The following is a 27,983-nucleotide window of genomic DNA, read 5'->3' as shown; positions in this document are numbered from 1 at the left end:
CGCCGGGCCCCGCCCCGCCCCGCCCCCTCAGCCAATAAGACGCGCCCCAGCGGCGCGCAACCCCCAGAGCCGCGGCGCGGGGGTCGGCCGGAGGCTGCGCCACTCCCGGCGCCGAGCGCCCGCGGGGTCCCCGGCGACATGGAGCCCGGGCCGCGGCGGCGGCGCACTTGCCGCCCGCCGGTCTCCGCCTTCCTGCGCGACCCGAGCTCGGGGCGCGTCTACAGGCGCGGGAAGCTGATCGGCAAGGTGCGGACCCGGCTCCGCGAGTCCGCGGGAGGGTCTCCGGCGGCGGGGAGGGGCGTGCGCGCGCGGTCTCGAGCCCCGGCGAGCAGTGTGCGCCCCGAGGCTGGACTTCTGCGAGCCCGCGTGTGTGTGTCGGCGCGACTTTGGGGTCTGGTGTCCGCGGGCGCGGTCGGGCGCCCGGATCTGTGTAGTGCCCGTCGCACAGTGTACCTTGTGCGGCGGGAGCCGGTCTTCGGCGCCCTGCGCTGTTGCGCGTCCAGGGGTGTGGGCGCGCACTCGCGTGTTACAGGCATCCGACCTTTGTAGAAACTGTCGGGCTGTCTCCAGGTCCGTATCGGAACCGCTCTCCGGGTCCGGGAGTGGAACTGCGTCGTGTGTCCACGCACTGGCTGTATTGTGGTCCGGCGGCTGGATGTATCCGGAGACGGATACGTCTGTGTGCGTGTGCCTGAGTTTTCCCTGTGTTCTTGCGGGTGTGAGGGTGTGAGCTGTGTGTCCGTGCATCTCGTGCGTGTGTGTAGGACGAGGCCTGGCTACCTGTCTGCACCCCTGTGCGCACGCGGCGGCTGAGCGGGCGCATCCCCCTCCACGCAGGGTGCCTTCAGCCGCTGCTACAAGCTGGTGGACATGTCCACCAGTGCCGTGTTTGCCCTCAAGGTGGTGCCTCGCGCCGGGGGTGCGGCCGGGCGACTGCGTCCCCAAGGCAAGGTAGGCCCAGTCCTTCCATGCCCCGGGGGCTCCACACTTCGCATGGGGTCCCCAGAGAGGTCCCTGCCCTGGGGGCATGGGGTTATGCCCTGGGCCGGAGTACGATGGGGCGTGGACACGTGGGGCCATGGCTGCAGGTGGAACGGGAGATCGCCCTGCACAGCCGCCTGAGACACCGTAACATCGTAGCCCTCCACGGACACTTCGCTGACCGAGAGCACGTGTACCTCGTGTTGGAGTACTGTGGCCGCCAGGTGCCCCAGGGGCTGGGCGGAGAGGGAGCCCCCCCCCGGGTCTTCTGTGCTCACGGGACAGCCCCCCCCCCCGGGTTTGCTGGGCTTATCTGTGGCCGCCCCTATGTCTCTCCGTACTTACCTGTCCCCGCCCGGTCCGCACCAGGCCCATCTGTGTTCATCATACACACCCGTGCCCATCTCCTCTTCATCTGTGGCCATGGGGACCACCTTGCCCCATTGAGCCCACCTTAGCCCTCCTGAGCACACGGGGGGTCACCTGCGCCCGGCATGTACCCACTGTGGGTTCCTCTCGGAGACTCCGGGCCGATCAGACTCCCCCGCGGCCGCCTGGGCCCGCCTCCTGTGCTTCTGCGGGGCTCATGCGAGCTCACCTGTGTTACCTGTGTCCCTGGCGCTGCCGCGGCCGCCCGCGGGCACCCGCAGTCGCTGGCGCACGTCCTGGAGGCGCGGCGGACTCTGACGGAGCCGGAGGTGCGCTACTACCTGCGGGGCCTGGTCAGCGGCCTGCGCTACCTGCACCAGCGGCGGATCGTGCACCGCGACCTGAAGCCCAGTGAGCGGGGTCGAGCGCGGCGGGGAGGCCGGGGGCGGGGCCGGGGAGCCGGAGGCGGGGCTTCCGCCCTCACAGGCTGCGGGCCGGCCCCCTCTGGCAGGTAACTTCTTCCTCAACAAGAACATGGTGGTAAAGATTGGAGACCTGGGGCTGGCTGCCAGGGTGGGGCCGGGGGGCCACTGCCACCGGTAAGTGAGAGGCTCTGGACGCTCCCTCTGCGGAGGCACAAGTGGGACCCGCTTGGCATGGGGGCCCCAGCCTTCCTGAGCCCGCCATTATCCCCTTGCAGAGTGCTCTGCGGGACCCCAAACTTTCTGGCCCCAGAGGTCATCGCCAGGAATGGGCACTCCTGCCAGTCAGACATCTGGGCTCTTGGCTGCGTCATGTGAGTGGGTGTGGGGAGCCCTTGGGCCTGGGGAGAGGGGCAGGAGGACCCCCGCAGGGCCAGGTACTGGCAGGTGGAAGCTTAGGGGCAGGAGGCCGGATGGGGGACAGGCAGGTGTGAGCCTAGGACAGATGCGGACAGGTGTGTGCAGCTGTTGGGCGGGTATGGGAAGGTGGGTGCAGAGCCTGTCCAGAGGCGGGGAGTTTGGGCAGCGATGGCCAGGTGTGCACAGGTGGGGGTGCGCCAACCTCGGACCCACAGATCAGATCCAAGCCGGCACTCAGCTTCCTGCCTCCCCCGCCCCCCGGGGTCAGGTACACAGTGCTGACCGGTACCCCTCCCTTCACGGGGGCTCCCCTGTCGGAGATGTACCAGAACATCCGGGACGGCCACTACCCCGAGCCGGCCCACCTGTCACCCAATGCCCGCCGCCTCATCGCCCGCCTGCTGGCGCCCGACCCCGCCGAGCGGCCCAGTCTGGACCACCTGCTCCAGGACGACTTCTTCACACAAGTGTGTGCTGTTCCCCAGCGGGGCCCGCCGGGCGTCAGGGGGTGGGGGCGGGCGGCGAGGCCTGGGAGCCGGCTGGCCCGCACGGACCCCCGGCACCCCGCTCCGAAGGGCTTCACTCCGGACCGGCTGCCAGCCCACTCCTGCCACAGCGCACCCCTCTTCACGGCGCCCCAGCCTCTGGGCCGGCTCTTCCGGAAGGTGGGCCGCCTGCTGCTGACCCAGTGCCGGCCGCCCCGTGAGTAGCGCCCCTGCCCGCCCCTCCCCTGCCCCCGCCTGCTGGGCTGGCTCGCATCTCACACACCTGTCCTGCCGCCCACCTGCGGCGGGGTGGACGTGGGATGCCTTCTGCTGCGTGGGCCCAGGCTCCGCCCCCCGAAACCCCATATGCTTCCCTCAGGCCCCTTCACCCCCAGCGAGGCATCGGGTCCGGTAGGAGGTGCTTCAGATCCGGACTCCGTGGGGTGCGGCAGCGCGGTGAGCGCTCAGGGCAGGGGACGTGGGGAGGCAGGCGACCTGGGCAGAGGGAAAAGTTGGGGGACGCGGTCTTCAGGTGAGCAGCGGGGAGACCCTCACCCGCCTTAGGCCTCTCCTGGGGGCCAGGGCCTGCTTCCCCTCACCCCGGCTGCTTCTTCCTCAGGCCTCCCTGTTGGACAGAGGGGCTCTCCGCCCCGAGGTCCCCGTCCACCTACTCACCCAAGGGACCCTCAGGAGTGACCCAGTGGGTGAGCGGACACTCCATCCCAGGCCCTTCCCGGGCCCGGGTGCTGGTGGGGAGTGGGAGTATGCAGGTCCGGGCAACCACTGGGCCTTGCCCGGGTTGGGACCCCTCTCCTGGCTTCAACTTTCCCACCTGTGAAATGGAGACGATGGCCAGAATGCTTCCGGGTTTTAAATAAGATGTTCCCAGATTCTGTCGTTTGGGGCAGAGCTGGTGGGAGGGGTTCCTCACGGTGGGCGACAGACAGGTCTGGCCCTGCAGAGATCTGTCTCCTCAGGGCCCAAAGGGAGGCAGAAGCAGGAGGTCGAGGTGGCCATCAGAAACCTGTCACTCTGCCTGGACCGTGGCCTCCCAGGTAGGAACCCAGTCCGGCCCATAGGGGCCACCTGTCCCTTAACATCCCAAGAAAAGTGCCCAGCTCTGCCCAGGGGCCCCTGGGTATTTCTGGGGCTCCCCTGGGGGGTAGAGCTCAGGGAGGCTTCAGGCACAGGGACACCCATCCTGCATCCCAGGGTCCGGGAACCTCCAGCCCCCCATGTCTTGCCCCTCCTGGGTCACTGTCCCAGGAGCCTTTCCTTTTTTTTTTAAGATTCATTTATTTACTTACTTGACAGAGAGAATGATCACAAGGAGGCAGAGAGGCAAGCAGAGAGAGAGGGAGGAAGCAGGCTCCCCGCTGAGCAGGGAGCCCGATGCAGGGCTAGATCCCAGGACCCTGGGATCATGACCTGAGCTGAAGGCAGAGGCTTAACCCCCTGAGCCCCCCAGGCGCCCTGAGCCTCTCCTTTCTTGCAGGCCCCAGGTTCTTCTTGCTCTTCTGTTCTTGTAGTACAGGAAGACCCTGGACACTGAGGCTCTTTCCTCAGCTGGAACCAACACTGAATTACTCAGAAATCTTAAAGAAAACAGTGAAAGACACTTGAGATTTCCAGCGAAGGCAGCCTGAGACTCCTGCCTGCCGCCCCCGCAGCTTCCCTGGCCGCCGGGTTGCTGGTTTTTTCCGCCAGTGCCCCTTTGGCTCTCCCAGGATCCGACCCAGGATTCCAGAGGCCACTGATCCATTTGCTTTTAACACACTTTTTTTTTTTTAATGCAATCCCACAAAGCCTGCGGGGTTGGAGCGTTCCCCATGGTTCCGAAGGGCTCCTCTCCAGAGGTGCTGGGGCTCCCCAGCCCCTTGTCCCTCTCCCTGCAAGGCAAGGCTGGGCTCCCTGCCCCCTGGACTTGGCTCTCCATCTTCCGCGTCTCCACTGTTCCGTCCCCAGGCCTCCCAGACCTCTTGCTCAGTTCACTTCATTTTTATGCCCAGCCACGCAGGAACCCCCAGGGGAGCAGCGGCCCACCCTCTGGGCCCCCAAGTGGGTGGATTATTTCAGCAAGTACGGCTTCGGCTATCACCTTTCGGACGGGGGCAGCGGTGTCCTGCTTCGGGACGGCACACACATGGCCCTGCGCCCCCCAGGGGAGTAAGTCACAGGCCTCCTGCCCACCTCCCCATCTTTCTTCAATCATTCCTCAAGTATTTGTTAAAGTAGCACCTACTGGTGCACGCCCGTGGGCACTCACTGCCTGCTGGAGGGGAAACAATGCTACGCCAATAACTCAGCGGATTCCAGGAGGCAGTTTTCTGGAGCAGATGGTCTGGGTGAGGCGCCAGACTCGGGGGCTGCAGGGTAAGGGCTATGAAGGGCCTTTCTGAGGAGGTGACATTCAGGCGAGACAGGAAGGGTGAGAAGGAGCCATCAGGAACAGCATGGGAGGCACAGGGAACAGCATGTGCAAAGTTTCGGACATGGGACCCAGCCTGGTGGGTGTGAGGAACGGAGTGACATGGAGACACAGGGGGGATGTGAAGTCAGTGGCCTGCAAAGCTGCTGTGGCCATCGGAACAGGAAGGATGGGTCCAGGTCACACTTTCCATGTGACCTGGTTGGCAGGAGAGACCCAGGGAGCCAGCAGGTGGGTGGTTGGACTAGTCAGGCAGGGAGTGGCCATGGCCTGGGGTGGTGGCCTCGGAGGAACGCCGCCACGGAGGAACGCCACGGGGTTGGAATCTGGAAGGTCGGAGCAGATACTAGGCCAGATGGGAAGGTGGCAAAGGGATGGGTTTGGGGCAGGCCGGGATCTCAGGTCGGACATGGCTCCAGGGGGCTGGAGTTCTGGGGAAGGGCTGGGGCTAGAGGTAAGGACAGAGGTGGGTCCGTGCGGGAGCTGGTCTCCAAACCCCCATCCCAGGGGCGTGGCTGGCGGGAAGGCGTCCTCGGGCACCAAGTGCCCCGGGTAGAGGCTGAGACATAGGCACCGCCCTGTATCCCACTCCTCAGCCGAGTGTGCTATGTGCCTGGCCGGGGGAAGCTGGAAACCTTCGCCCCCAGGGACGTGCCCAGCCCACTGGGCGCCAAGCTGGCCGTCCTCCGGCTGTTTACCCGCTGTATGCAGCAGCAGCTGCGAGAGGTAAGGGCCTGGCAGGGCCGGGCGGGGCTGGGCAAGTGGGGACAGCCCCTGGCTGGCGGGGAGAGCCAGAGCCGCAGGGCTGGGTCTGTCTGCAGGAAGGGGCCCGGCCCACGCCCGGCCCGCCCGCGGCCCCCGGCCTCTGCCTGCTGCGCTTCCTGGCCTCGGAGCGGGCTTTGCTGCTGCTGTTCAGTGACGGGACACTGCAGGTGAGCGTGAGGCGCCTGCGTCCTCGGGGCTGTGCCGGTCCCCTCTGCAGCGGGGTCGGGGGGCACAGACAGCTAGCTTCGTGGGGCTGGGGATGTGGACCTCTCAGTACAAAATATGCAAAATCAGAAAGGTTTCGGTCCTGGCAGAACGTGCCCGGGCCGTCCTCATGGGGCAGCCCTTCGCAGCCGCCCAAATGTCGTTTCGGAGGACAGTCGTGTCTAGACGGAGGTTGGCCCCGGGCAGTCCTGGCGGTCGCTGACCGAGCGCAGCCAGGCCTGACCCAGACTTCAGAAGCAGTGGTGTACAATGCTTTCCTTGTTACCCCAAAACACCATCACTCTGTTACAGTAAAACCTCCCTCTGTGTCCGGATTAGAACAGGGCTAGCACCCTTGCCCCGAGCCGGACTGGGTCTCAGCTGGAGAGGACGTCCGCCGGGGAAGCTGGGTTACCCAGGCCACAGGGTTCGGGGTGGCCCTGGGCAGGAGAAGCCCCGTCTCACCCCCTTTCCCCGTGGGTACAGTGGAGCCCTCGGCCCTGGCTCCCTGAGCTCCTGGGGGGTGGGGCAGCGCTGAGACCCAGGTCAGGGGGTCCGCCTGTCCTGCTCCCTGGAGCGCCAGGGCTGGGGGTGGGTGTGGGGGCCCCTCTCCCTGACCCCGCTGCCTCACCCCTGGCAGATAAGCGGCAGTGGCGCCCGGACTCACCTGGTGCTGGGTGGCTGGGGCGACGAGCTGCGGCTCACGGTCTGGGAAGGCAGCCGGCCCCGCGCCCCTGACCCCCCGGGCGCCCTGCAGAGCCCCAGCCCCGCCCTGGCTGCCCGACCACTCCTTGTGCACGCCCTGCACATGCTGCGGAGCGTCTAGGATCCCCCAGCGAGGGGACCGGCCCCTTGGCTCCAACCCCGGAGCCCCTGGAGGCCGCCCCGGGACCGGGAGAGGTCAGGGTCCTTGCCTTGGGTCGTGACTATGCAACCCAGACTTCTGTTTGGTTTTGTTCTTTTATCATTAAAGAGAAGTGGACCGTCTCGCCTGCCGTCTGCCTCTGTGGTGGGGTCTGACACGCTTCGGGGAGGCGACCCTTCGGACCGGCCGGCTCTGAGCCCGCTGCCGCTCGTGGCAGACAGATGGGCCAGATCTCGGCCAGCGCCCAGGTACCCCGATGTCTGCGGGGCTGGAGAGAGACCCTGCTTCAGAGAGAGAAACCGAAGAATTTGTGGGCCTGAGGCTACATTTCACAAAGCACATTTCCTTTATAATCAGAGAAAAAGGCAACAAAGATGCAAACAGTTTTAGGAGAAGCGGGGTATCCGGTGCCCGCGCAGGGCCTCACACACAGTGTGACCATAACTGTCCCTGTCATTGTCCCTCTGCTGGGGCCCATGCCCTGTCTGTCAGGAGAAAGGCCGCACACGGTGGGGGAGAGGGGAGGCGCTCCGACAGAGCTGCAGTACCACGTGATGCCTGTCGCCACCCCGCTGAGGATCGCATGTCCCATGGGTGCACCTGCGGCGGGCGGGGGCGGGCAGCTGGCAGTGGGATGTGACCACCTCGGGTCAGAGTGAGAACTTGGGCCCTGGATGCCCTCCATACAGGGCTTTTCCTCTTCGCCGACTATCAATTCCAAAAGTAAAGCGTGGACGAGCTTTATTTGCGACAAATCATACGTGGACAGAGCCACAACCTCCGTGGGGAGGTCACAGGGTCAACCCGGCTCTTTCTGTTTACTCATGCTTGTGTTCCCCTGGAAAGCGAGGACGCTGTCAGTGTGACCTTGCTTTTCCCCTCAGCCTGCTTGTGCTTCTGCACCGGTGTGTAAAGGTCGGCCTCTGGGCTTCAGTGCAAGGACGGCGTGAAGGTCACGGCCGGGTGGCAGGCAGAGGGAGCCGGGGCGTGGGCCAGGGAGGTCGCATGCTTTGGTGTGGCCTGACACGGGACGAGAGATTGTTTTGTGTAGAAGAGGCAGGAACTCTTGGAGCCCTTGGAGAATGTGAGAGGAAGGGGTGTGGGTGGGAGAGGGGCCGGCGGAGGGAGGGAGCGAACACCGCGCCGCGTCCTGCTCTTCCCGTCCTTCTGTTGTCGTGGTCGTGGTCCTCATTACTGATGTGCGATTCACACAATGCGCAGCTGCGGTCTTGAAGCTGCACGACCCGGGGCACTAGTGTGTTCACCACGTTGTGCAACAATCACTCTAGTCCCAGAACATTCCATCACCCCCAGAAAACCCTGTCCCTGGCAGACATCCCCTTCCCCCTCCCCCACCCCCACGAGCCCCTTCCCGTCTGGGGAGGAGCCTGGTCTGGGCGTGCCACACGCGTGGACTCACACCCCGTGTGGCCTCCTGTATCTGGCTCCCTCCCTGCATGTCGTGGGCTCCGGTCCGTCCCCTGGGCAGTGGGTGGGGGCACCTCACTCCAGCTGGGGCCGGGCATGCCCCCGTGTGCGGGTGGACACGTTGTGAATGTGCCCTTCATCTGTTGATGACATCGTGTTACAAAGGACAGAAGCCCCTCCTAACAGTTAGGATGTGAAGGATGGGTCTCTAACTCTGAAATGGTCAGAAGAGCCGCTTGCAGGCAAGGCTGGATGTGGGGGCTCGGGTGAAGGCTAGGGTCTCCCTCTGCCCCTCTCTTCCACTCTGTCTCCATCTGTGGTTAGGGCTACACTCATTAGCGGGCTCTTGTGGCCTGGTGACAAGGTGACCCCTGGCACAGGCTGGAGCTACCAGCTCAGCAAACTGCAGGGGAAAGGAATGGCCAAACTCTCCGGTAAGTGCTGCCAAAAGTCCCAGATTAAGGCCTATTGGCCTGGCCTGGGCTCCGTGACCTCCTCCTGCCAGCTGAGTCACCTCAAAGGAGACAGTGGGGTCTGGAAGTGGGCAAGGGAAGCTGAGGTCCCGTGGTCATGTTGCTTTGCCCTGCTGTGTTTCCTCTCAACGGATGGTCTTCTGTGGGCGGCCTCTGAGAGCCCCCAGCAGTCCCCCTGTCCTGGTATTCAAACCCCTGTGTAGACCGTCTACAGGGACTAGGGCTGGCTGGTGTAACCCGTAGGATATCAACAGTGACAGTCTTGTGGCTTCAGAAACTCAGTCATAAAAGCTGTAGGTTTCTGCCTGGCGGTCTTCGGGGTCGCAGGCTGGCGGGGGGGGGGTCGGTTTGCATTGCTGTCTCCTGCTGGTGCTCGGGGAACTGGGCAGGGGTCCATGGGGCGAGGGCCTGAGCCTCCCACCAACAGCCTCTGTGGGCACCTACGAGTGAGTCCTCCAACCCCCCTGAGCTTTCAGAGTGGGCCACCCCCGTTGGCCCACGTGTGGACCGGAACCCCATGAGAGACCCCAAGCCAGAACCAGGGAGCCCAACCGTGTCTGAACTCCTAACCTGCGGAAACGATGAACAAAAAGGACAAGTATGTATTGCTGCTTCCAGTCTGTTGGTTGGGGCTGATTCGTTACCCAGCAAGGGCTAGCTAGTACACTTGCCAGACATGCAGAGGACCCGCTGCATTTCTGCCCAGACGTTTGTTTCCGGGGGAAACACAGCTTGCGCAGTGCCCACCCGCAGCACCCGTACCCTCATGCCTGCAGGCACCGAGCAGCCAGCGGCGCCGGCGCAGCAAAGAACCCGCCCACAGAACGTAGTAACTGGGTGACCTCCCAGGCCAGCTCTTATTTGAGGGGGAGAACGTCAGGAGGGGGCGAGGGGCCCACACCGCCCGGCTGCGAGTTTCTGGAATCTTCCTCAGGGCAACTGCGCACCTCAAGAAATAAAATCATAACCGCCCACTGTGGGTGTTTGCAAAGGATGGAGCTTCAAGACACGGCGGCCAACGCGCACCAGCGGGAGCTGCTTTTCCAGGGCGAGCCGCGGAGAGCCCGGCCCAGCCGACGGGGTGACGGGGTGACGGGACGCGGGGCACTCGCCGTCCTCCGCGCCCGGCGCCGCGACCACGTCCCCATTGGTCTGTGGGGGCGCGTGGTGCAACGCCTCCTCCAATCACCAGCAAGCAGGGCGGGGCCAGGCGGCGCAGCCGCGCGGGCCTGGTTGGCTGCGGCCGCGGCAACCGTGTGTGACGTCACAGAGGGGCGGAGTCCGGGTCCCTGTCCGCTTGGGGTCGGGTCTCCGCGCGTGACCGACGAGGACCCAGCGGCACGTGTAGCTCCGGGAAGGAAAGCGCGACCCCCGGCGAGTCCCGGGCACGCCCGAGCGGACGCCGACACGGGCGGGCGCCGCGGCCACGCGCACCCCGAGACTCGCGGGCGGGGGCGGGGGTCGCGCGCGTCCCCCCGCGGCGGTCCCGGCGATGCAGCGCGCACCGCGGCGCGAGCGAACCGACAGACGTGAGCCCGGGTCGGGCCGGGCCGGCGGGGTCGAGCCCCGCGCCGCGGGAGTGGGAACCGGTGCTCCGCGCGACCTGGAGCGCGGGGGGCGCCCGGGCGCGGGGTCGCGGCGCAAACGCCCGGGTGCACCGGTGACAGGAGCGCGAGGCCCGCGCGGGGACGGCCGCCGCCGCCACGTGGCCGGAACGCGCGCCGCGCTCGCCGTGGCGGCGCTTCCTGCTGCGACCGCGCGCCGGAGCCGGTCGGGTAGGTCGGCGGCCCTCAGCGTAGACTTGAAAAATCACCGGAGAAACGATCTTTTTCAAGTGCGCGCCCCAGCGCTCGCGGTAGCCCTGTTCAAGTAGCCCGAGTGTCCACCGGCGGATGAACGGGCCCACTCGGCGGGTCCCCCGTGCAGCAGAGGGTCCCCGGCCACCCGAGGAGCCAGGCGCCCCCCGCGCGGCCCCGGGACGGACCGAGCCCACGACGCGCGGGGAGGGGACCGGCCGCAGGAGGCCGCAGGGGGTGTGAGTGCACGCGAGGGACACGCCCTGACCAGGCCCCTCCACGCGCGGGAAGGGGCTCGTGGGGCCTGGGGTCTGGGGAGGGATAGGCTGATGGGGATGGAGTTTCTTTTGGGCTGATGCCATGTTCTGGAATGAGATAGAAGTGACTGTTGGACAATTTTGGGAATACACTTAATACCATTGAATGGTACACGATAAAATGATTAAATTGGTAAATCTTTGTGTTTTGTTTTTTTTTAAAGTATGTGAACTATTTGGTAAATCTTTGTTTTTATTTACGTAATCTGTACACCCAACATGGGGCTGGAACTCACAACCCTGAGATCAAGAGTCACAGGCTCCACCCACTGAGCCGGCCAGGCGCCCGTAAAGTGGTAAATTATATCTTATATGTATTGTATCACAATTTAAAACATCCTCGCCGCCCATGTGACACCCCAGGCCCATTACAGCAGAACTGGAGGCTTGGGCTTTGCTGTTTCTTAAAGCCGCCCCGGCTCTGAGGAGCGGGCGAGGCCTCAGCCACTGCAGGGGTGACAGGAGCGGCCAGCAAGGAGGAGTGTGTGTGCAGAGACGGAAAGGAACCGATGCTACATGATCACAGTAACCCCCTGGGAAGTCTGAATGCCGACAAATAGTTACTACTGAGAAACTCGTGTTCAGGGCGCCTGGGCGGCTCAGTTGGTGAAGCATCTGCATTCGGCTCAGGTCATGATCCTGGAGTCCCGGGAGCAAGTCCCACGTCACTCCCTGCTCGGTTGGGGGTCTGCTGCTCCCTCCGACCGCTCCCCTCTCGTGCTCTCTCTCTCCCTGAAATAAATAAATAATATCTTAAAAAAAAAGATATTGATGTTCATAATTTGAGGTCTCTAATGTGCTCCGCTGAGTGTCCTTATCCCATTGGAACTCGGAGCCCCCGGCGGCAAGCAGGTGCGGGTGGGAAGCGGGCAGGTGCAGGTGCAGCTGGGTGGCCATCTGGTGCGGGTGGCGGGGGGGCAGGTGCGGGTGGGCAGCAGGCAAATGTCTGAGACTTGGAGCCTCTGGTCCTCGGCACGGGTCCTGTGGGTCGCCTGTCGTCCCCTCCCTGCTTGGATTTCCCACACCAGTGAGTTTTCCGAATCAGCTCTGACCTGCGTTAGGCGGGACATAGTCCCGGAAGGGCTACTTGGAATGAGGCCGAATCGAGTCTGCGTGGAGCCCTCCGGCTTGGGGGGGCAGGTGGGACAGCTTCGGACTTCAGAGCCGTTGTGATCAGATTGGAGTTTGCGCAGCTGACCCCACCGAGGACTGGTCTTCCTTGGGCCCATGGGTCCTGCAGGTGAGTCTTCACTACTGTGTCCTTTTGATGAGGGAGCAGGAGGCTGGCTGAGGACAGGGCAAAAGCTGGCGCCTTGCACCCCCTCTTCACCCGCTCCCCTCCATAGGTGTAGCATTCCTCAGGCACCCCTGACCACCATAAAACGATAAATAGTTAACTTGCAGGGATCGCAATCCGGCAGAACAGGAATCTCCCTTGCTCTATAGGTGTCCTAGAGATCTAAACAGGGAGGTTACCTTATCAATAGCACAAATTTCCAGAGGCAGATAACTCTCAGTTCCTCAAGCCCTAATGTCCCCGTCCCCACAATAAACTGGGGGAGGCTGAGGTAGAAGGGAATGTAGATGACAGCAGGGTCATAATACCCCACTAAGAATCTCCCAACTATCTTGATGTTAATGCCTGACCTAAAAATGACATTGATCAAGCCATAAGGGCAAGGACTCCCCCCGGCACCTTGTAGGCCCACCTCAGCACATGAGAGCTCTGTCGAAATCTCCCATCCCTTCACCACCTCCCCACAACCGCAAGGTATATAACACGCCTACCCTAACAACTCGGGGCAGCCGCATCTCCGCCTGCCCACGGGTCCTGTCCCCGTGCTCTAATAAACCACCTTTTTGCACCAGAGACGTCTTAAGAATTCTTTCTTTAGCCGTCGGCTCCGAACCTCACCCCACCGAACCTCACCTAGGTTCTGGGACTTCATCACTTTGAGGGACAACCCAGCATCGGGAACAGAAATGGGGGTGAAGGGGGGACAGAGGGTTCTGATGGTGGGTGGGTTGTGCCCCGGGAGACTTTACAGACACTGTCAGGGAGAGAAAGGGAGTGTCTAGGCATGATGGGTGGGGCTGGAACGCTGCTCAGTGCCCCCAGAGTCCGGGACCTCCGCAGACAGTGACCGGCCCCAAATGACACTGCTGTGAGGGGGCGAGACTGTGGTCTAACAGGTTAGGGGAAAAAAGACAAACCCATAGAGCAGAACATTGTGTTTAGTGGTCCTGCCAGGCTACAGTGACCTTGAACCCACCCCCAGCAGAGAAACCCCCCGGCCAGAGGGACGGCAGGTGTGGGCACAGTGGGAACCTCAGCGGTGAGTCCCCACAGACACTGGGCCCATTGGCAGCCGCCAGCACAGCAGTAAGAGTGTCCGGCCCCGGGTGAAAGCAGGCCTGCCTCTCCGGGCTGCCGTCAGTCACAGGAGACCGTGCCCAGCAAGAGAAGCTCTCGCAGTTACAGTGAATCCAGTGACACAGTGACCTCCATGCGCCATCTGCTTTCCAATACTGGTACATCCCCAGTGTCCGCCGACTGATGAACGGCTAAGCAAAATGTGTCCATCCATAAGCCGGAGTGTTATTCAGCCTCAAAAAGAAGGAAAATAATGGGGCACCTGGGTGGCTTAGTGGGTTGACCCTCTGCCTTCGGCTCAAGTCATGGTCTCAGGGTCCTGGGATCGAGCCCCGCATTTGGCTCTCTGCTCAGCAGGGAGCCTGCTTCCTCCTCTCTCTGCCTGCCTCTCTGCCTACTTGTGATCTCTCTCTCTCTGTGTCAAATAAATAAAATCTTTAAAAAAAAAAAAGATGTGGGTCATATATACAGTGGAATATTACTCAGCCATCAAAAAGAATGAGAACTTGCCAGTTATAACAGCACGGATGGAACTAGGGGGTACTCTGCTGAGTGAAATAAGTCAATCAGAATTATCATGTGATTTCACTCATATGTGGAATTTAAGAAACAAAACAAATGGGGTGACCTTCATCTGCTGCCTGAGGCAGTAGAAAAGGGTTTTCGAGCTCTCAATCCACGTAAATAGGTGCGATTTTCTCCACTGACAAATCTCAACTTCTCTTTCCAGATGGGAGAATAATGAATGCATTTTTCTAAATATTTTATTTATTTATTTGATGGAGAGACATAATATGAACAAGAGGGAGGAGCAGGCGGAGAAGCTGAGTCCCCACTGCGCAGGGACCCCAACTCGGGGCTCCATCCCGGGACCCCGAGGTCATGACCAGAACCAAAGGCAGACGCTTCACCGCCTGAGCCCCCAGGCACCCCAATGAGATGCGCTTTTAGGATCAGACATACACTGTATTGCCCAGCGTCCATAACTTCTGGGACCTGGCCCCCTGCGTCCTTCAGCACGGGACCTCATTCTGCCTCCTCACCTGATCGCCCGCCTCCCCCAGCCCAGCCTCCACGATATCCAGGACGCACCCCCCCCTCCACTGAGTAGAAAAATGCTATTTAATTGGGGTGGGGCGAGCCAACGACCTGGAATCCTTTCTGCTACTGGGAACGGTGCTAAAGTTCTCCGCGGACAGGGGGTGTTGGGGTTGCCCTGGGTCACCTCTCCAGCTCTGAACGCGGCCACATCTGGTGTGAGCAAAGGGGAAACGGCGCTTGGCGGCGCCCTGTCGTTTAGTCAATCAACAAACACGCAGGGCCCGCCTGCAGTGTGGCAGCGCTGAGCTGCTGGGCCGGGGCCGGTCAGTGGAGAAAGGTGAGCAAGGCGGGCCTGTCTGAGCCCTGCGGGGGCCCGCAGCCCGGGGCGGGAGGGCCAGCGCGTCCCCTCACCGACCGCCGCGCGCCCCGCTCCGCGCCAGGGCCGGGCGTCATGTGCGGTCCCGGCCGCGCGGTGGCGACAGAGGACGGGCGGCTGCGCTCCCGCCGGCTCGTGGGCGGGGCCTGCCGGAGCAGGTGCAGGGGCCCGGGGCCAGCGCGCTGGGGGCTTCGGCTTCGTCCCCTCCCGCTGCCGGTTACGGCGAGAAACGGGCCTCGGCGCGTATCCGGGAAGCGCGGCTCTGGCTCTGGGTCAAGCTCCGCGGCGCGCGGCCCGGCGGCCTCGCCTCACCGGGCGGAGCCCCCGAGGCACCGGCGGGCTCTCTACGGCGCGGGGCGTCCCCGCGAGTCCGGGCATCGGGCCCCGCGGCCGCCGCGCTCCGCGGCGAAACAAACGTTCGTCCTGCTCGAGCAGATTCCAGCCCAGGACCAGCCGTCGCGACAGCCGCCGCGCGTGTCCGCGGGAAGCGTGTCCCGCGGCGCGTCCGACCGCGCCGTGCGCCCTAGGCCCGCGCTCGCCGGGGCCCTGCGCCTTCCGGGGGACTTGCTGCAGCCGCGGCCCCTGAGCGCCCCTTCCCTTCCGAGCCGCTCCGTGCCCTGGGGCGCCCCTAGCGTCGGGGCTTCCTGCGGTCCCCAGGGGTGCTGGCGCCTTTTGTACTTTCCCTGCGCAGGCCCCGGGCTCAGCCGGGTCCGGAGTGCTTCGGGGTGACTCTGCCCCGGCGGTGCGAGGCTCCTGGGACCACCTCCTGACTCTCAGGCAGTTCGGGGCTCGAAGTCCCAAAACCCCCGGCAGCGCGGGGTCTGCCCGTCTCAGGGACCCCCGCCCTCTGCCGCCCTCTCGTGAGGACCTGGTGAGGACGCCGGCCCCGGGAACGCAGGGTCACCCCACCACTTGGCTGTTTTAGAGACAGTCTGAGCAGGACCTCTGCCACGCGGGCAGGCACGTCAGCTTCCAGGCCTTCTGGTCTTCCTGCTTCCCCGGATTAAAAGTATTTCAAAATCTGCAGAGCAAAGTACTTTCCCCAGATGCTTTCCCTGTTTTGTCTGTGGCTATTTAAATTGAATTAAAGCAAAAGCAAAGATTTGTTTTCTGAATTGCACGGGCCACATTTCTGATGTTCAGTCACTCGGTGCGGCCGGTGGCTCTTGTGAGGGAGAGTGCAGATCTAGAACATTCCCATCGTGGTCCCATCACTAGACGATGCTGGACTGGAACGTTTCTAGAGTAGCGTTGCCCGGTGTGCGAGCCATCAGCCGCGTGCAGCCGTTCACAGACATTCCGGTGGCCGCTGACGTCCAGCGTGGGCTGGCCTGGCGTTCTCCTTGTAACGGGGAGGCTCCAGGGCTGAGGTAGGCTGCGGCAAAAGTGGGGGCCTCCGGGGAAGGCCTGACTGGGGTGGATGAGATGGAAGGAGCCCCAAGGCCATGTTCCAGTTAAACATTTCAACCTTGTCTCCCATTAGCTGAACCTGCCCCTCGGACAACTCTTTGTTCCCTGAAGGTGGCCAGCGATCCCACACCCCTTCCAAGCCTTTGCCGCACGCCTCCCCCCGACCAGCAAACCCCGACCAGCCCCCCGGATTCCCCAGCAGTATTGCTCTCTCCTCGGAAGTGCCGACATATCCACCCACCGTCCGTCCTTCCGTGTGTCCGTCCGTCTGTCCACCATCCATCCCTCCCGCCCCCCACTCACCCACCATCCATCTACTCATCCAACCGCCCGGCGCGCACCGAGCCTCCCAGGTTCAGGCCCCCTGCTCTTCTCCGGTGCCGGCTCCTGGCCGCGGAGGTTCTGTCTGAACTGAGCCCGCCTCGATGTGTTCATGTGAGGGCAGAGATGGTAGCTGGGGACAGCTGCAGACCCACATGTAACGTCGGCCAGGCTTTGTCCTCAGCCGCAGGGGATTAAGCCCCCATTTTACAGATAAGAAAACCGAGGTCAGGGAGATATTAGGCCAGGATGGGACTCAGATGTCTGTCTCGAGAGCTTCTGTTTTTCCCTACACGTGGTGGGCACAGGGTGACATGAGTCCTGTCCCAGGGACGTGCCAGGGACACACGTGGTTATGCAGGTGACATATCATTCCCACACTGAGCCCTCTTTGTGGATGGCTCAGTCTCACAGATGGGGAGACCCACAGGCTTACTCTTCATCGTCTCCCTGAAACTGGGTAAGACCCAGAAGAGAGGCCTTCTCAGAAGACACTGGACAAGGGTCACCTCGATGTGCTGAGCCCTTGAACCAAGAAAGATGAGTGACAAGGGCAATGGAAGCTTGAGTCACACTTTAGCTTCCCTGAGTGTGTCTGTTGGTGCAGAAGCTGAATGCACAGCGTGTTTGCTTTGCTTTGGCGGAGTACCCCTCACCCCAGGAAATGCTCCCCAGCTTTCCGGGCAGGAATATGGCTCCTGTAGGTGGTTTTGAGTTTGAGTTACTCCAGCTTACAGTGGCTTAAGCAAAGCAGGAGACTTTACTGGCACTCAGAACTAAGAGGTCAGGATGTGCTGCCTTCAGGCACAGCTGGATCCAGGGCATCAACCAGCAAGCTCGAGCATCCGCCTCTGGCCATCTCTCAGCTTTTCCCAAGGGCTGCAGTGACTCTGGCCTCCCAGTGATCAGCTTCACAGCCCCTCAGCAGGGAGCAAGCACAGTCCTCAGACATCTCCGGACAGTTCTAGGACAGAATGTCGTCAGATCAGGCCCTCCCCATTGCTTCTTTCAAAAACCCCTGGTTTGGGCTCCAGCCCCCACCTCCTTTCCAAGGACTGACTCTCAACCCCCCGATGTCCTGTCTTTCTCTCCACCTCTCAGCCCTTCGAGGGGCTGCTTGCTTTCTCTGTGTCCAAATCGTCAGGGGAAGCGGTCTCCGCACTCTCTCCTCCCTCGGCCTCCATAGCCTCCTGCAGGATGGTGGCGGTGGTCTGACTTCACCCCGGCTCACCAGGTGCCACAGCAGCCGTGTCCAACCGTCCCGCTGAAGTGTGGGCCAGACCCCAGGCTCCGTGTTCTGGTCCCCGTGGCTGCTGTAGCGCATTGCTGCAAAGTCGGTGGCTTCCAACAATAGGCGTCTGTTCCCTCACTGTTGGCTTCCTCTGGGGGCTCTGGGAGAAGGCCCTCCCTGACTCTTCCAGCTCCTGGGGGCTCCAGGCACCCCTGGGCTCGCCTCCATCTTCGCACAGCTTCTTTCTATCGGAGCCTTGACCCCCCCCCCCGTATGTCCTTTCTAAGGACACTGGTCATTAGACTTCGGGCCCGCCCTCATTTGGGGAAGCTCACCTCAAGGTCCTTCACTCTATCTGCAAAGTCCCTTTTTGTGAATTAGGTCCATTCACGGGTTCCGGGCCCACGGTTCAACCGCCTCACCCACAATCCCCACCAGTGCTGGAGCGTGGAGCGTCCCCGCTTCACAGATGGGGACACTCCAGTCAGAGTGGGTTGGAACCCCCGGGTGTGTGTGGCACTTCACGACTGACCCCAGGTCCTGCAGCCTCCAGGGGCTGACCCTCAGACAGAGGGGCTGCTGTGGCCCCCATTCACTGGAGACGAGGCCCGTGGGGCGCCCTTCCTGTTGTCTCACTGACTTGTCTTCCTGAGCCCCTCGCCTCCTCTTGGAGGCCCTCCGGGTTGCACCGCCATGCCTTCCCAGCTTCCCCAGCAGGCTGTTCTGCACACCCCTCCTCCGTGCCCACTCAGACCCCACTCAGCCAGCAGCCCCCAGGCCCCCGGGTTGTCCCTGGAGCAGTTCTGTGCCTCAGAGCTACCCTCCGCTCTCTGCTGGCTGCAGTGGTTCAACCCACAATCCCATAGCCCTGAGTCTGGAGTCAGTCCCACCCCGAATTGTCCAGTGGCCCCACGGCCATGGTCCTCTGCTCCCAACCAGACCCAGTGAGCGAGGGACGGCATGTGTGGCCATCACTCAGATGTCCTTTGGGGACCGGGAGGTGTTAGAACTCATTCTGGGAGTGGGATTTCCAGACCTGGTTCCCATTCTGCACAACAGGACTGGGAGTCGCCACCCCCCCCCCCCATCACAGAGCCCAGCACCCCATCTCTCCACAGCGGCCACTACTGGCCCCGGGGCTGGCTCTCAGGAAAAGAGGGGCCAGGCTGCACCGCCTTCCCCTTCAGGCCCAGGGCCCTCATCTGGAAGCAGGCACAGTGCTGGGCTTTCAGAAGAGCCTGGGTTTGGACATGGGGCATATCCTGAGTCCAAATTCCTTTATCTGCAAGATTAGGGGACGAGGGGGCTGGCTCTGAGCACCCCGCATCCTCCCTTTCCCGAGCCCCCCCACCCCACACCACGCCAAGGGCTCACGTGTAGTAAAAAGACTTTATTAAGAAGGCTTTGAAGTCAAAAAATAAAACTCTTGATACAATTTTCTGAACCCTTAAGTCAGCTCAGCAAATATATAATCAGTAATTTAGCTGTGTAAGATTAAAGGTCCGTTACTTTATTTAAAATAAAATATATTTTTAGTTCTTAAAATTTATTCCATAAAGTACATATTTCCCTATAAATTCCCTACATATACACAGAGGTAAAAAGTAAAAGCTTAAAAAAACACAATTTAAAAAAATTTAAAAACTGACAACAGAAACCACAGAAGGAGATTAATAATTAAAAACACAAAGTTAGAAATTTCTGGTCGGGCCCCCCGCCCCCCACCCCGCCCCCTCCAGCCTGTCCCACACCGACACTCGGAAGGGCAGCCGGTCAGCCCACAGAGGGAGTAAAAACGTGGCCCTTCTCCTCGAAGGGATTCGCAGAGGCTGCGGCGGCCTCCAAAGCCAGCGCCGTCGAGTCAGAAACCCAGGTCCCAAAGACGGACAACCGAGAGTTGTAAAAATCGTATCTATCTATCTATCTATATATACTTTTTACCCCTTAAAAAGATCACCCTGGCGGGCGGGGAGTCTTAAATAAAAAGTGCAAACAGACCTTTTCTCTCTGTTTTATTGTAACCTGTCGATTCAATACTGTTTATTTGTTAGGAACTGAGATGCCGCCGGGCAGCCGTCTCCACGCCTGGGACCGAGTTAAAGCTGGTCTGTGAAGGCAGGCCCCGCCGCCCCGCCGCGCCGCCCCCGCCGCCCCCGCCGCGCCGCCCCCCCGGCCTGCGGCGGCCAGCCGCACCGCTACGAAAAGATATGAATGGCCTGGGTGGCGGGCGTGCGGCAGGCCGGGCACTCGGGCTCGCTCTTGCCGCAGATGCGGACGGCGCAGTCCATGCAGAAGAGGTTGTGGCCGCAGGGGACCAGCGCGGCCATCACCTCGCCCTCGGCGCACACCACGCACTCCCGCGCCGAGGACGGGGCGGCCGCGGCAGGGCTCGGGGTTGGGGCGGCAGACGGTGCGGCCGCGGGGGCCTTGCGGCCGCCCTCGGGGACTCCGGAGTCCAGGGCGGGGCACGCGGAGGCCGAGGAGCCGCTGGGCAGCGAGGTGGCCGCGGGGAAGCCGGCGCCGCCGGCGGAGAAGGACGACAGCGCGCCCTGCGCCGGCCGCCAGGCCAGGGCGCCCACCGGGTCGGGCGCGCCGCGGCGGGCCAGCGGGAGCTCCAGGGCCAGGCCGCCGGGCTCGGGCAGCGTGGGCGAGTGGCGCGGAGTGCCGGCCCCGCTGCTGCGCCGAGCGCCGGGGGCGGGGGGCGCGGGCGCCCCGTTGACGGCCGAGCAGCTGCTGAAGGCGGGCAGCGGCGCGGCCCGCTCGAAGGGCGCCCAGATGGTGGCGGCGGCGGGCACGGTCAGGTCCAGTGCCAGGAAGTCGAAGCCAAAGTCACAGTCCTCGGGGGCGGGCGGCCCCGATGGGGCCCCCGGGCCGTCCCCGCCGAAGGTGAAGCCCCCGTTGCCCGAGCCTCCGTAGGGGCTGGCGGGGCCCGCATCGGGCACCGGCGGCCCCCCGCGGCCCCCCGCGTAGAAGGCATCGGGGCCCCCGGAGGCGCCCAGGGCCCCGTCCCCGCGGAGGCCGGCTGCGGGCGCGGGGGGCCGGCGGCCGGGGTTGGGGGCCTTGGCCCAGAGGCCAGCGGCCGTGCCGAGCAGGTCCAGACAGACGTCGGTGCCGTTGGCGTGGAAGTCGCTGTCGGGGCCCGCGTCGGTGAAGGCGCCGGTGCGCAGCGTGATGTGCGCCTCGATCTCCTCGCGCGCGCGGTCCACGTTCTCGGGCATGCCCGTCACGGCGAACACCGGCTCCTTGTCGCGCCCGGGCGTCACGATGTACGTGTGCGTCCGCTGCTGGATGCGCTTGATCGTGGCGCCCTTGGGCCCCACCACCAGCCCCACCACGCGGTAGGGCACGCGCACCTGGATGGTGGTCTGTCCGGGCAGGTTGGGCGGCCCCTGCGCCGCGCCGGGAAGCCCACCGGCCTTGCTGCGCGTGGCGCGGATCACGGAGAAGTGCTCGGCGGCGGACAGGATCTCCCGCTTGGCCATCTCCACGTCCTCCTTGCGGCCGGTCACGATAAACACCGGCTCTTCCCCACGAACCGGAGTCTTGATGTACGTGTTTGTCTTCGCACGCAGAGCCTTGATCTTGCAGCCTGGGGCGGTGGGGGCGGGGGAGACAGTGAGGACGCGAGGCCCCTCCCCAGGGTCCTCCCCACCCTGTCTCCTCACACACTCCGCTCTTCCCTTTCCCTTCCGGTCTCAGACCTGAAGGTGGTGGTGGGTTTGGCAAAAAGGCAAGACACAATGAGGACCCCAGTGCGGACTGAAGAGTGTCTCCGCCGAGGGGCACCTGGGAGGCTCAGTGGGTTAAAGCTGCTGCCTTCAACTCGGGTCATGATCCCAGAGTCCCGGGATCGAGCCCCGCATCGGGCTCTCTGCTCAGCAGGGAGCCTGCTTCCTCCTCTCTCTGCCTGCCTCTCTGCCTGCTTGTGATCTCTGTCAAATAAATAAAATCTTAAAAAAAAAAAAAAAAAAAGTGTCTCCCCCAAGTTCATGGCCCCTGGTACTTGTGGACAGGACCTCACCTGGAGAGGTCTTGCAGGTGTAATAGATTAACGCAAGGTTGTACTGGAATAGGGTCACCCTGAACCCAGCGACAGGTGTCCTTATGGGGGGGGACACAGACAGAGAAGACGGAGAATGCAAGCAGGACGGGGACAGAGGTCAGCCCGAGGCAGCCACAAGCCTAGGGACACCAGGTCTGCCAGCTGCCACCAGACGCTGGGAGAGCGAGACGGCCCAGGTGGGGTCGGAGCCGCTGGCGGGAGCGCGGCCCGCCGACACCCGGATTTGTACTGCTGCCCCCAGAACACGCCGAACACTCGTCCTTGTCGTTCGCAGCCGCCCGCTGTGGCCGCTCAGTCGAGGACACTCGACTCGCCCCGGACACTAGCTCCCCGGCCGACGGGCAGGACAGCCCAGGGTCAGACTGTGGAAGCCACCCAGGCTTTTCTCCTGACCTACGGACCCAGCTGCTGAGGGGACGCTCACCGACACAGCGCTGTGCTTCGTCACCGCTCGGACTGGGGGTCTGACCGCTGGGGGCATACAGGGGGTCTGTGTGCGGGCTGGGGCGTCTCATACTCCCCCCCCCGGGACCTTTTGAGACATCTTGAGTCCCGGCCCACGAGTCTGGAGGACCCCCCTCCGGGCTCTGGGGCGGCTGGAGGGACACAGGGACATTGTTGCATTACAGAGGCCGCACAGAGAGAACAGTGTTGCTAACTTTTCCCGGAGCAGAAGATACAAAGTTAGTGGGCCCAGCTCGGCCACTGGGCCTCAGGGAGCACTGGGAGGCGAGAGCGGGCGTCTGGGGGTGGGGGGCAGCCTCATGCCGTGCCCGGAGACAGCAGCCCCATCCGGGGCTTTGAGCCAAAGCAGAGCCAAGTGAGCGGGTGAGCAATCTCCCAGGGAGGGGGGGCCGTGGGCACGCTGGCTTCCATCCCGTCTCCGGGGTCCTGAGCCACTGCCTGCGCCCGCCACCCGGGGTCCTCCCTCTGGCCGGCAACCCCCAAAACCACCCTGACCCGGAGCTGCCTCCACCAACTCCACTTTGTGTCCGGGCGGTTCCCTACCCACTTGGTAGCTGGGGGCAGGGAGCGGGGGCAGCTTTCCAACCCCACACCTCAGTCCTTCCCTCTCCTGCTGCTCGCCAGCCCTGGGTGCCCCCCACGACCTTTCCCAGCTGCAACAGTGCCCGCACCCCTTCTCTGCAACAAGTCACAGCCCAGCACCCCTTCCTCCAAGAAGCCACGCGGACCACACGGGGCCCCGCACACACTTCTCGGTTCCTCCTGTGTGGCTTCCCGAACTCCCCCAGGCCGGAGGGCCGTAAGAAGGGCCTCGGCACTGGGATGACACCGGCCCCTCAAAGGGTTGTCCTGCACCTCCATTTCCTCCCCAGGAAGAGAAGGGCCCAGACCCAGCACCCCAGGCAGATACCCAGCCTTCATAAGCCTTAAAGGTGGCTGGCGGGGGACCTGAGCCTCAGCCCAAGTGTCCACTCCCCGCAGGTCCATGTGGGCGACAGGGAGGCAAGGCCTGGAGAGAGGGCGGGGGATGAAGCCAGGTGCGTGCGGGACCGCCTCTGCGCAGAGAAGCAGCCTTTGTCCCCAGGCACACAAACTGGCCCCATCCTGCCCCTCCCAGAGGGTGGCCCCGCCTGGAGCCCTCGGGGGCCCAGAGGTCGCCAATTCACTGGCCGCATTTTGGCTGTGGCGCCCATCGACCCAAGCCCCGGCCACACCACGCCTCTAAGAAGTGGCAGAGCGGGGACGGCCAGGTCCGAGACATTGGGGCAGTGAGAGCAGACCAGACCCACACCTGCCCTGGCCGGGACGAGCCAGACGGGCGACAGCAGGCGAGCTCAGCGGCCCAAGCCCCACAGGGACCCTGCAGCCACCACGGATTGCTGCGACAGGCTGGAAAGCGGACCCCTGGGCCTGGCCACCAACACAAGCAGGTGTGCCTGGGAATGGGGGTGACTGCCCCCCACTCGGTCAACTCCCCCCTCACTGTGGCGGGGCCCTGCCTTCAAATAGGGCACCTCGGGTCCCCACATGGAGCCTGGTCCCCTCACTCACGTGACCTCATTCTGGGGTCCTGACCCCCCTGCATGCTGGGTGTTGAGGAACTCAGGCGCTCCAGGCACTGCCTGGGGGACCCCACACGGGACCCACAGGCTACACTTATCAACGAAACCTCAAGGCCATGAGGGGGAGCAGAAGGGCCCCCCCGAAAGATGCGCGCCAGGGGAGGGCTCCTGGCCACGGCAGACATCCGGAAGGACAGGGTGGAGACAAACCCTCACGATGACCGGCACCCCAAACCCAGCAGGCCGCTGGCCCCGTCACAGCAGGGTGGGCCCGTGGGGGGAGCTGGAGCCCAGGGGGCCCCCAGACACAAGAAAGGTCTACGCTTGCCAACACAAGGGGCCCCCAAGCTAGACACACAGCAGCCCGCTGACACCCCTGTGCCGTCCCCAGCCTCCAGAAAGAGCACCCCAGACCCGCGGGAGGGGGGCCAAGCATGGGGGGGTCAGCGAGGGAAAGCCCCGAGTGCCGCCGGCTTTCTCCAGCGGAGTGGGGCCAGTCCAAGCGCGCCGGCCCCCACCTGACAGCAGCAGACTCAGAAGCACCGTGGGGACTGCGGGCCCGCGCCCCCCACGGGCATCTTTCCCGCACTCACTGCTGACCCCGCCCTCCGGGCACGAGGCAGGGTGCTCACGACCTGGCCCAGCCCCACGTGCACACACGCCCGCTGGGCACACCCGGTCGGAGGCTCTCGGAAGACCCGGCCCGAAGTCACACCCGGGGCAGGCGGGCACCAGCCTCCAGGTGACCGCTGCAGACTCCCTTCAGTCTCCGTCTTCCCGGTCCATAAGATGGGGCCGTTCCCCGCCGCGCCTCACCCCCGGCCCAGAGCCTTGGAAGGAAGATCCTCTCCTGGCCTCCTCTGCTCCCCGCAGGGCCCACAGAGCCGGAGCAACGGAGGCTCAAACCCCAGCCCGGATTTGGGCCTGGCTCAGCCCGCATCGCCGCCTCCTGTGACCTGGAGCCCCGGAGGCTCTTCTCCGGGGGCGGGGGGGGGGTCTCTTGAGGCTCTGTGAGGAGGGGCAGGTTGAGGTTCCCGCGCAGGGCACCTTCTGGGCCACTCAGCCCCAGGGAGGAGAGAACTCGCAGGGGCTGCGATCACCTATCCCGTTCCCGGGGGCTGCAGGGACCCTTCTAGGACAGAAGAACCAGCTCGGAAAAGAGCCACTGGGCGTCCCGGAGAGGGAAGACCCCAGGTCTGGGTGACTCCGGCCTCCCCTCTAGGGGATGCAGTGGCTGCAGCCCCGGGCTCAGAGAGGAGGAGGGCCTTCTGGCCCAGCGACAGCCAGGACGGGGAGACGGGACGGGCTTCGTGTCCAAGAACCCACGAGAGGGAGACTGGACGGGTGACTGCAGGGAGGGAGGGGTCAGGATTGGGTCACAAAGACTCTTCCAGGCTGTGCTGGGACAAGATGGGAGCCACAGACGGTCCCAGAGCTGGGAGACTCAAGGGCTGCCAAAGGGGCCACCGTGTCCTGGCACTGGTGCTCCCCTCCCCGGGACCCTGCACCCCACTCAGGGGGGGCCACTGTGCAGCAGCCCGGGGCTGGGATTAGGACCGTCTTACTGGAGGATCCTCCCCAAAACCCCCGAGGGAGATGCTGTCCCCCCGTCACGGAGCGGAGAGCTCATCTGCCCAGGGACACAGAGTCAGCCCCGTCTGCACCCCCCAGGGCCTGCCTTCCTCTCTGCCAACAGCAAGACCCCAGGCCAGCACCCAGTCATGGAGCACCAAAGCACACACCTGGGAGGTCGGGTGGGGCCGATTCCCGGCTCCAGCACAGGTGCGGAGGCCCCTGCGTGGCTCCTGCCTCCACTGGGGCAGACTCAGCCTCCCTGGAGGACCCTGGGGCACACCAGAACACTCGTGTTCACAGGGAACAGCCCCCCGCCCCGTGCTCCCCCCCCCGCCCCCGTGCTCCCCTGGCTGGCAGATCGGCCTAGAGACTCCGGACAACAGCTCCCAGGCTGGGTTTCCACGGCCGTCCCCCCGTCCTTGCCGGTGCCTGGACGTTCCGCACACAGCCCGGCGCAGGTGCGGGTCACCGGGGCAGGGAAGGGGCCGCGGCGGGGAGCGGTCAGGCCTGCAGTCCTGCTGTGCTGGCTCGGGGGAGGCAGCTGCCAGGGCTCTGAGGACCACCTGTCCCCTCCCCCGGTCCCAAGCCCTGTTCCTTAGCCCAGCACCACACCTGGCCCTCCTGGTGTCCAGATGGGGGGGATGACACGTGATCGCTTGCACCTGCACCCAAAGCCAGAGGACTCCCTGGCCAAACCACCCCCTCCCACTCGGAACGCGGAGAGGGCAGTGTCCGGAGCCTCCCTGCGGTCCTCTGCCCCCCGGTGTCAAGCGAGACAAGCCACCTTGCAATTCAATCCCCCCACACCTGTCTCTGGCTCCTATTACCAAGCCCCCAAAGGCTAACCCCCAAAGGCCAGCCCCAGTGTCCTGGAGCTCCACCTCAAGCCCCGCCCAGACCCCACCCCAAGTTCTAGAACCTAGCCTACAAGCAGGGAGTGGGGGACAGGGAGCTACAGGCAGAAGGCAGGAGAAAGTTGGGGCTGGGGGCCAGTGACTAAAAGGGTGGGTGGGCGTGTGTCCAGCGGAGCACTGCCCACCACCCTCAGCCCGCCCGCCCGCCACTCCAGCTCCAGGGCCAATGAGCAGCGGCCGGCCTGATGTCACCCTGCAAACCTCAGACTGGCTCTCTAACAAAGAGAACAATGGGGCGGCCACAGGGACTCTTGATAATGCTGCTGCTGGGACCCTCACACCCCGAGCCTGCCGCCCTGGGCCTGCCAGAAGGACAGCTAGGAGTCCGGACCTCCGCACGGCTTTCTCAGCTGGTCCTTAAGCAAAGCATGTTCCCTAATCCTCGAGCGGGGTGGGGATCCTCCCTCATCTTGTGCTGCCCCCACCCTCGGAAGGGCCCCCAGGCTGGCAAGTGGAGATGAGCAACCCTCTCTGTACGCTCAACTTCTCTCTTGACCTGCCTGAGCACCCCCCACCTACCCCGCCGCGGAGACACCCCCAAGCCCTAACGAGCCCCGCCCCGTGCCTGCTTCGGGTGTGGAGCGCCCACCGCCCAGCCGGGACCCCTGGTTCTTGGGATCCCACTGCAAGCGGCCCAGGGCCTGGGCAGAGGCGCCGCACAGAGGGGCCTGACCCGGCCGGAGGCGCCCAGACAAAGGCAGCGGCGGGCCGGAGCGTAGAGGGGAGGAGCGCGGGCTGCGCCTAACTTTCTCGCGCGGCCCGCGGCAGGACAAAGGCGCACAGGCGGCCACTGAGGCCCGGGCCCACGCGGGGCGTGGCCAGGGTCTGGCGTCCGGCCGCGGGCAGGGCTGGGCAGGGCTGGGCTGCGGCGTCCCCCTCCCCAGGGCGCGCGGCGCGGGGACCCCGGGGGCGGCGCCCCAGACGGCGGCCACTCACCCTGGCGACCCACGATCTCGGCGACGTGCTCGGAGCTGGGCACGGGCACGCACTCGGTCATGTTCACGCTCTTCTTGCGGCTGCCGATCACGCTCATCTGCTCGGCCAGCAGCGTCGGGGGGCCCAGGGCCGCGGGGTGGGGCGCGAAGCCGGCGAACACGTCGGGCGGCGACTGCCGGGGCGGCGGGCTCACGTCGGGCTCCAGCAGCGCCAGCGAGCCCGGCGCCACGGCCTCGGCCACCGCGGGCGCGCCCGCCTCCGGCCCGTCGGGGGGCGCGGGCTCCGCCGCCGCCCCGCCGTCCGCGCCGCCCGCCGCCGCCGCCACCGCGCCGTCGCCGCCGCCCGCGGCCGCCCCCTCCTCGTCCGGGCCGCCCGCGCCCCCCAGCCCCAGCCCCGAGAGCTGGTCCAGCGCCAGGCGCAGCGCGGCGGCGGCGGCCGCGTCGTCGGGCGCGGCCTCCTCCTCTGCGCCCTCGGGCAGGGGCGGCGGCGGCGGCGGCAGCGGCGGGGGCGGGGGCGGGGGGCGCGGGCTGGGGTCGCCGCCGCCGCCGTCGGGCTGGCCGGTGGAGCCGGGCATGGCGGCGCTAGCGCTCGGGCCCGCGCCCCCGCCTCTCGGCCGCCGGCCGCCCGCGCCGCCGCCGCCCGCGCCGCCGCGCTCCGCCTCTGAGAGCTGGGCCGCCGGCCGCCGGCATCCAGCGGCGGGGCGGGCGCGGCGGGGCGGGGCGGCGGCGCGGGGCTGCTCGGGCCGCGGGCGGCGGGGCGGCG

General features: G+C 64.6%; 2 protein-coding genes across 2 annotated transcripts; one reads left to right on the top strand and one right to left on the bottom strand.

The window, feature by feature from the left end:
- The first annotated feature begins 138 nt into the window (after positions 1–138).
- Positions 139–7,329, top strand: PLK5 (polo like kinase 5 (inactive)). Its single transcript, XM_044254929.1, has 16 exons — positions 139–246; positions 838–951; positions 1,089–1,205; positions 1,632–1,761; positions 1,862–1,949; positions 2,051–2,146; positions 2,461–2,659; positions 2,768–2,894; positions 3,057–3,133; positions 3,297–3,381; positions 3,655–3,732; positions 4,173–4,230; positions 4,310–4,843; positions 5,702–5,831; positions 5,927–6,037; positions 7,048–7,329. The coding sequence occupies exons 1-16, from the start codon at positions 139–141 to the stop codon at positions 7,327–7,329; spliced, it is 2,334 nt and encodes a 777-aa protein (XP_044110864.1).
- Positions 7,330–19,076: 11,747 nt separating this feature from the next.
- MEX3D (mex-3 RNA binding family member D) lies at positions 19,077–27,854 on the bottom strand. Its single transcript, XM_044254682.1, has 2 exons — positions 27,222–27,854; positions 19,077–21,295 (listed from the first exon to the last, which is right to left on the bottom strand). Exons 1-2 carry the CDS (start codon positions 27,793–27,795, stop codon positions 19,902–19,904), a joined length of 1,968 nt encoding a protein of 655 aa, XP_044110617.1. The 5' UTR covers positions 27,796–27,854; the 3' UTR covers positions 19,077–19,901.
- Between the last annotated feature and the right edge of the window lie 129 nt (positions 27,855–27,983).

This window comes from Neovison vison, chromosome 6 (genome assembly GCF_020171115.1).
Source record: "Neovison vison isolate M4711 chromosome 6, ASM_NN_V1, whole genome shotgun sequence".
NCBI lineage: Eukaryota > Metazoa > Chordata > Mammalia > Carnivora > Mustelidae > Neogale > Neogale vison.
This window is presented reverse-complemented; position numbering and strand designations above follow the sequence as displayed.

Bases quoted from the DNA above. Each gene is read 5' to 3' on its own strand.
- MEX3D (XM_044254682.1), bottom strand. From the start codon at position 27,795: ATGCCCGGCTCCACCGGCCAGCCCGACGGCGGCGGCGGCGACCCCAGC. The intron at 21,296-27,221 runs GTGAGTGGCCGC...CCACCGCCCCAG, and splicing joins CGAGATCGTGGGTCGCCAGG to GCTGCAAGATCAAGGCTCTG.
- PLK5 (XM_044254929.1), top strand. From the start codon at position 139: ATGGAGCCCGGGCCGCGGCGGCGGCGCACTTGCCGCCCGCCGGTCTCC. The intron at 1,762-1,861 runs GTGAGCGGGGTC...CCCCTCTGGCAG, and splicing joins GCACCGCGACCTGAAGCCCA to GTAACTTCTTCCTCAACAAG. The intron at 2,147-2,460 runs GTGAGTGGGTGT...CCCCGGGGTCAG, and splicing joins TGGGCTCTTGGCTGCGTCAT to GTACACAGTGCTGACCGGTA.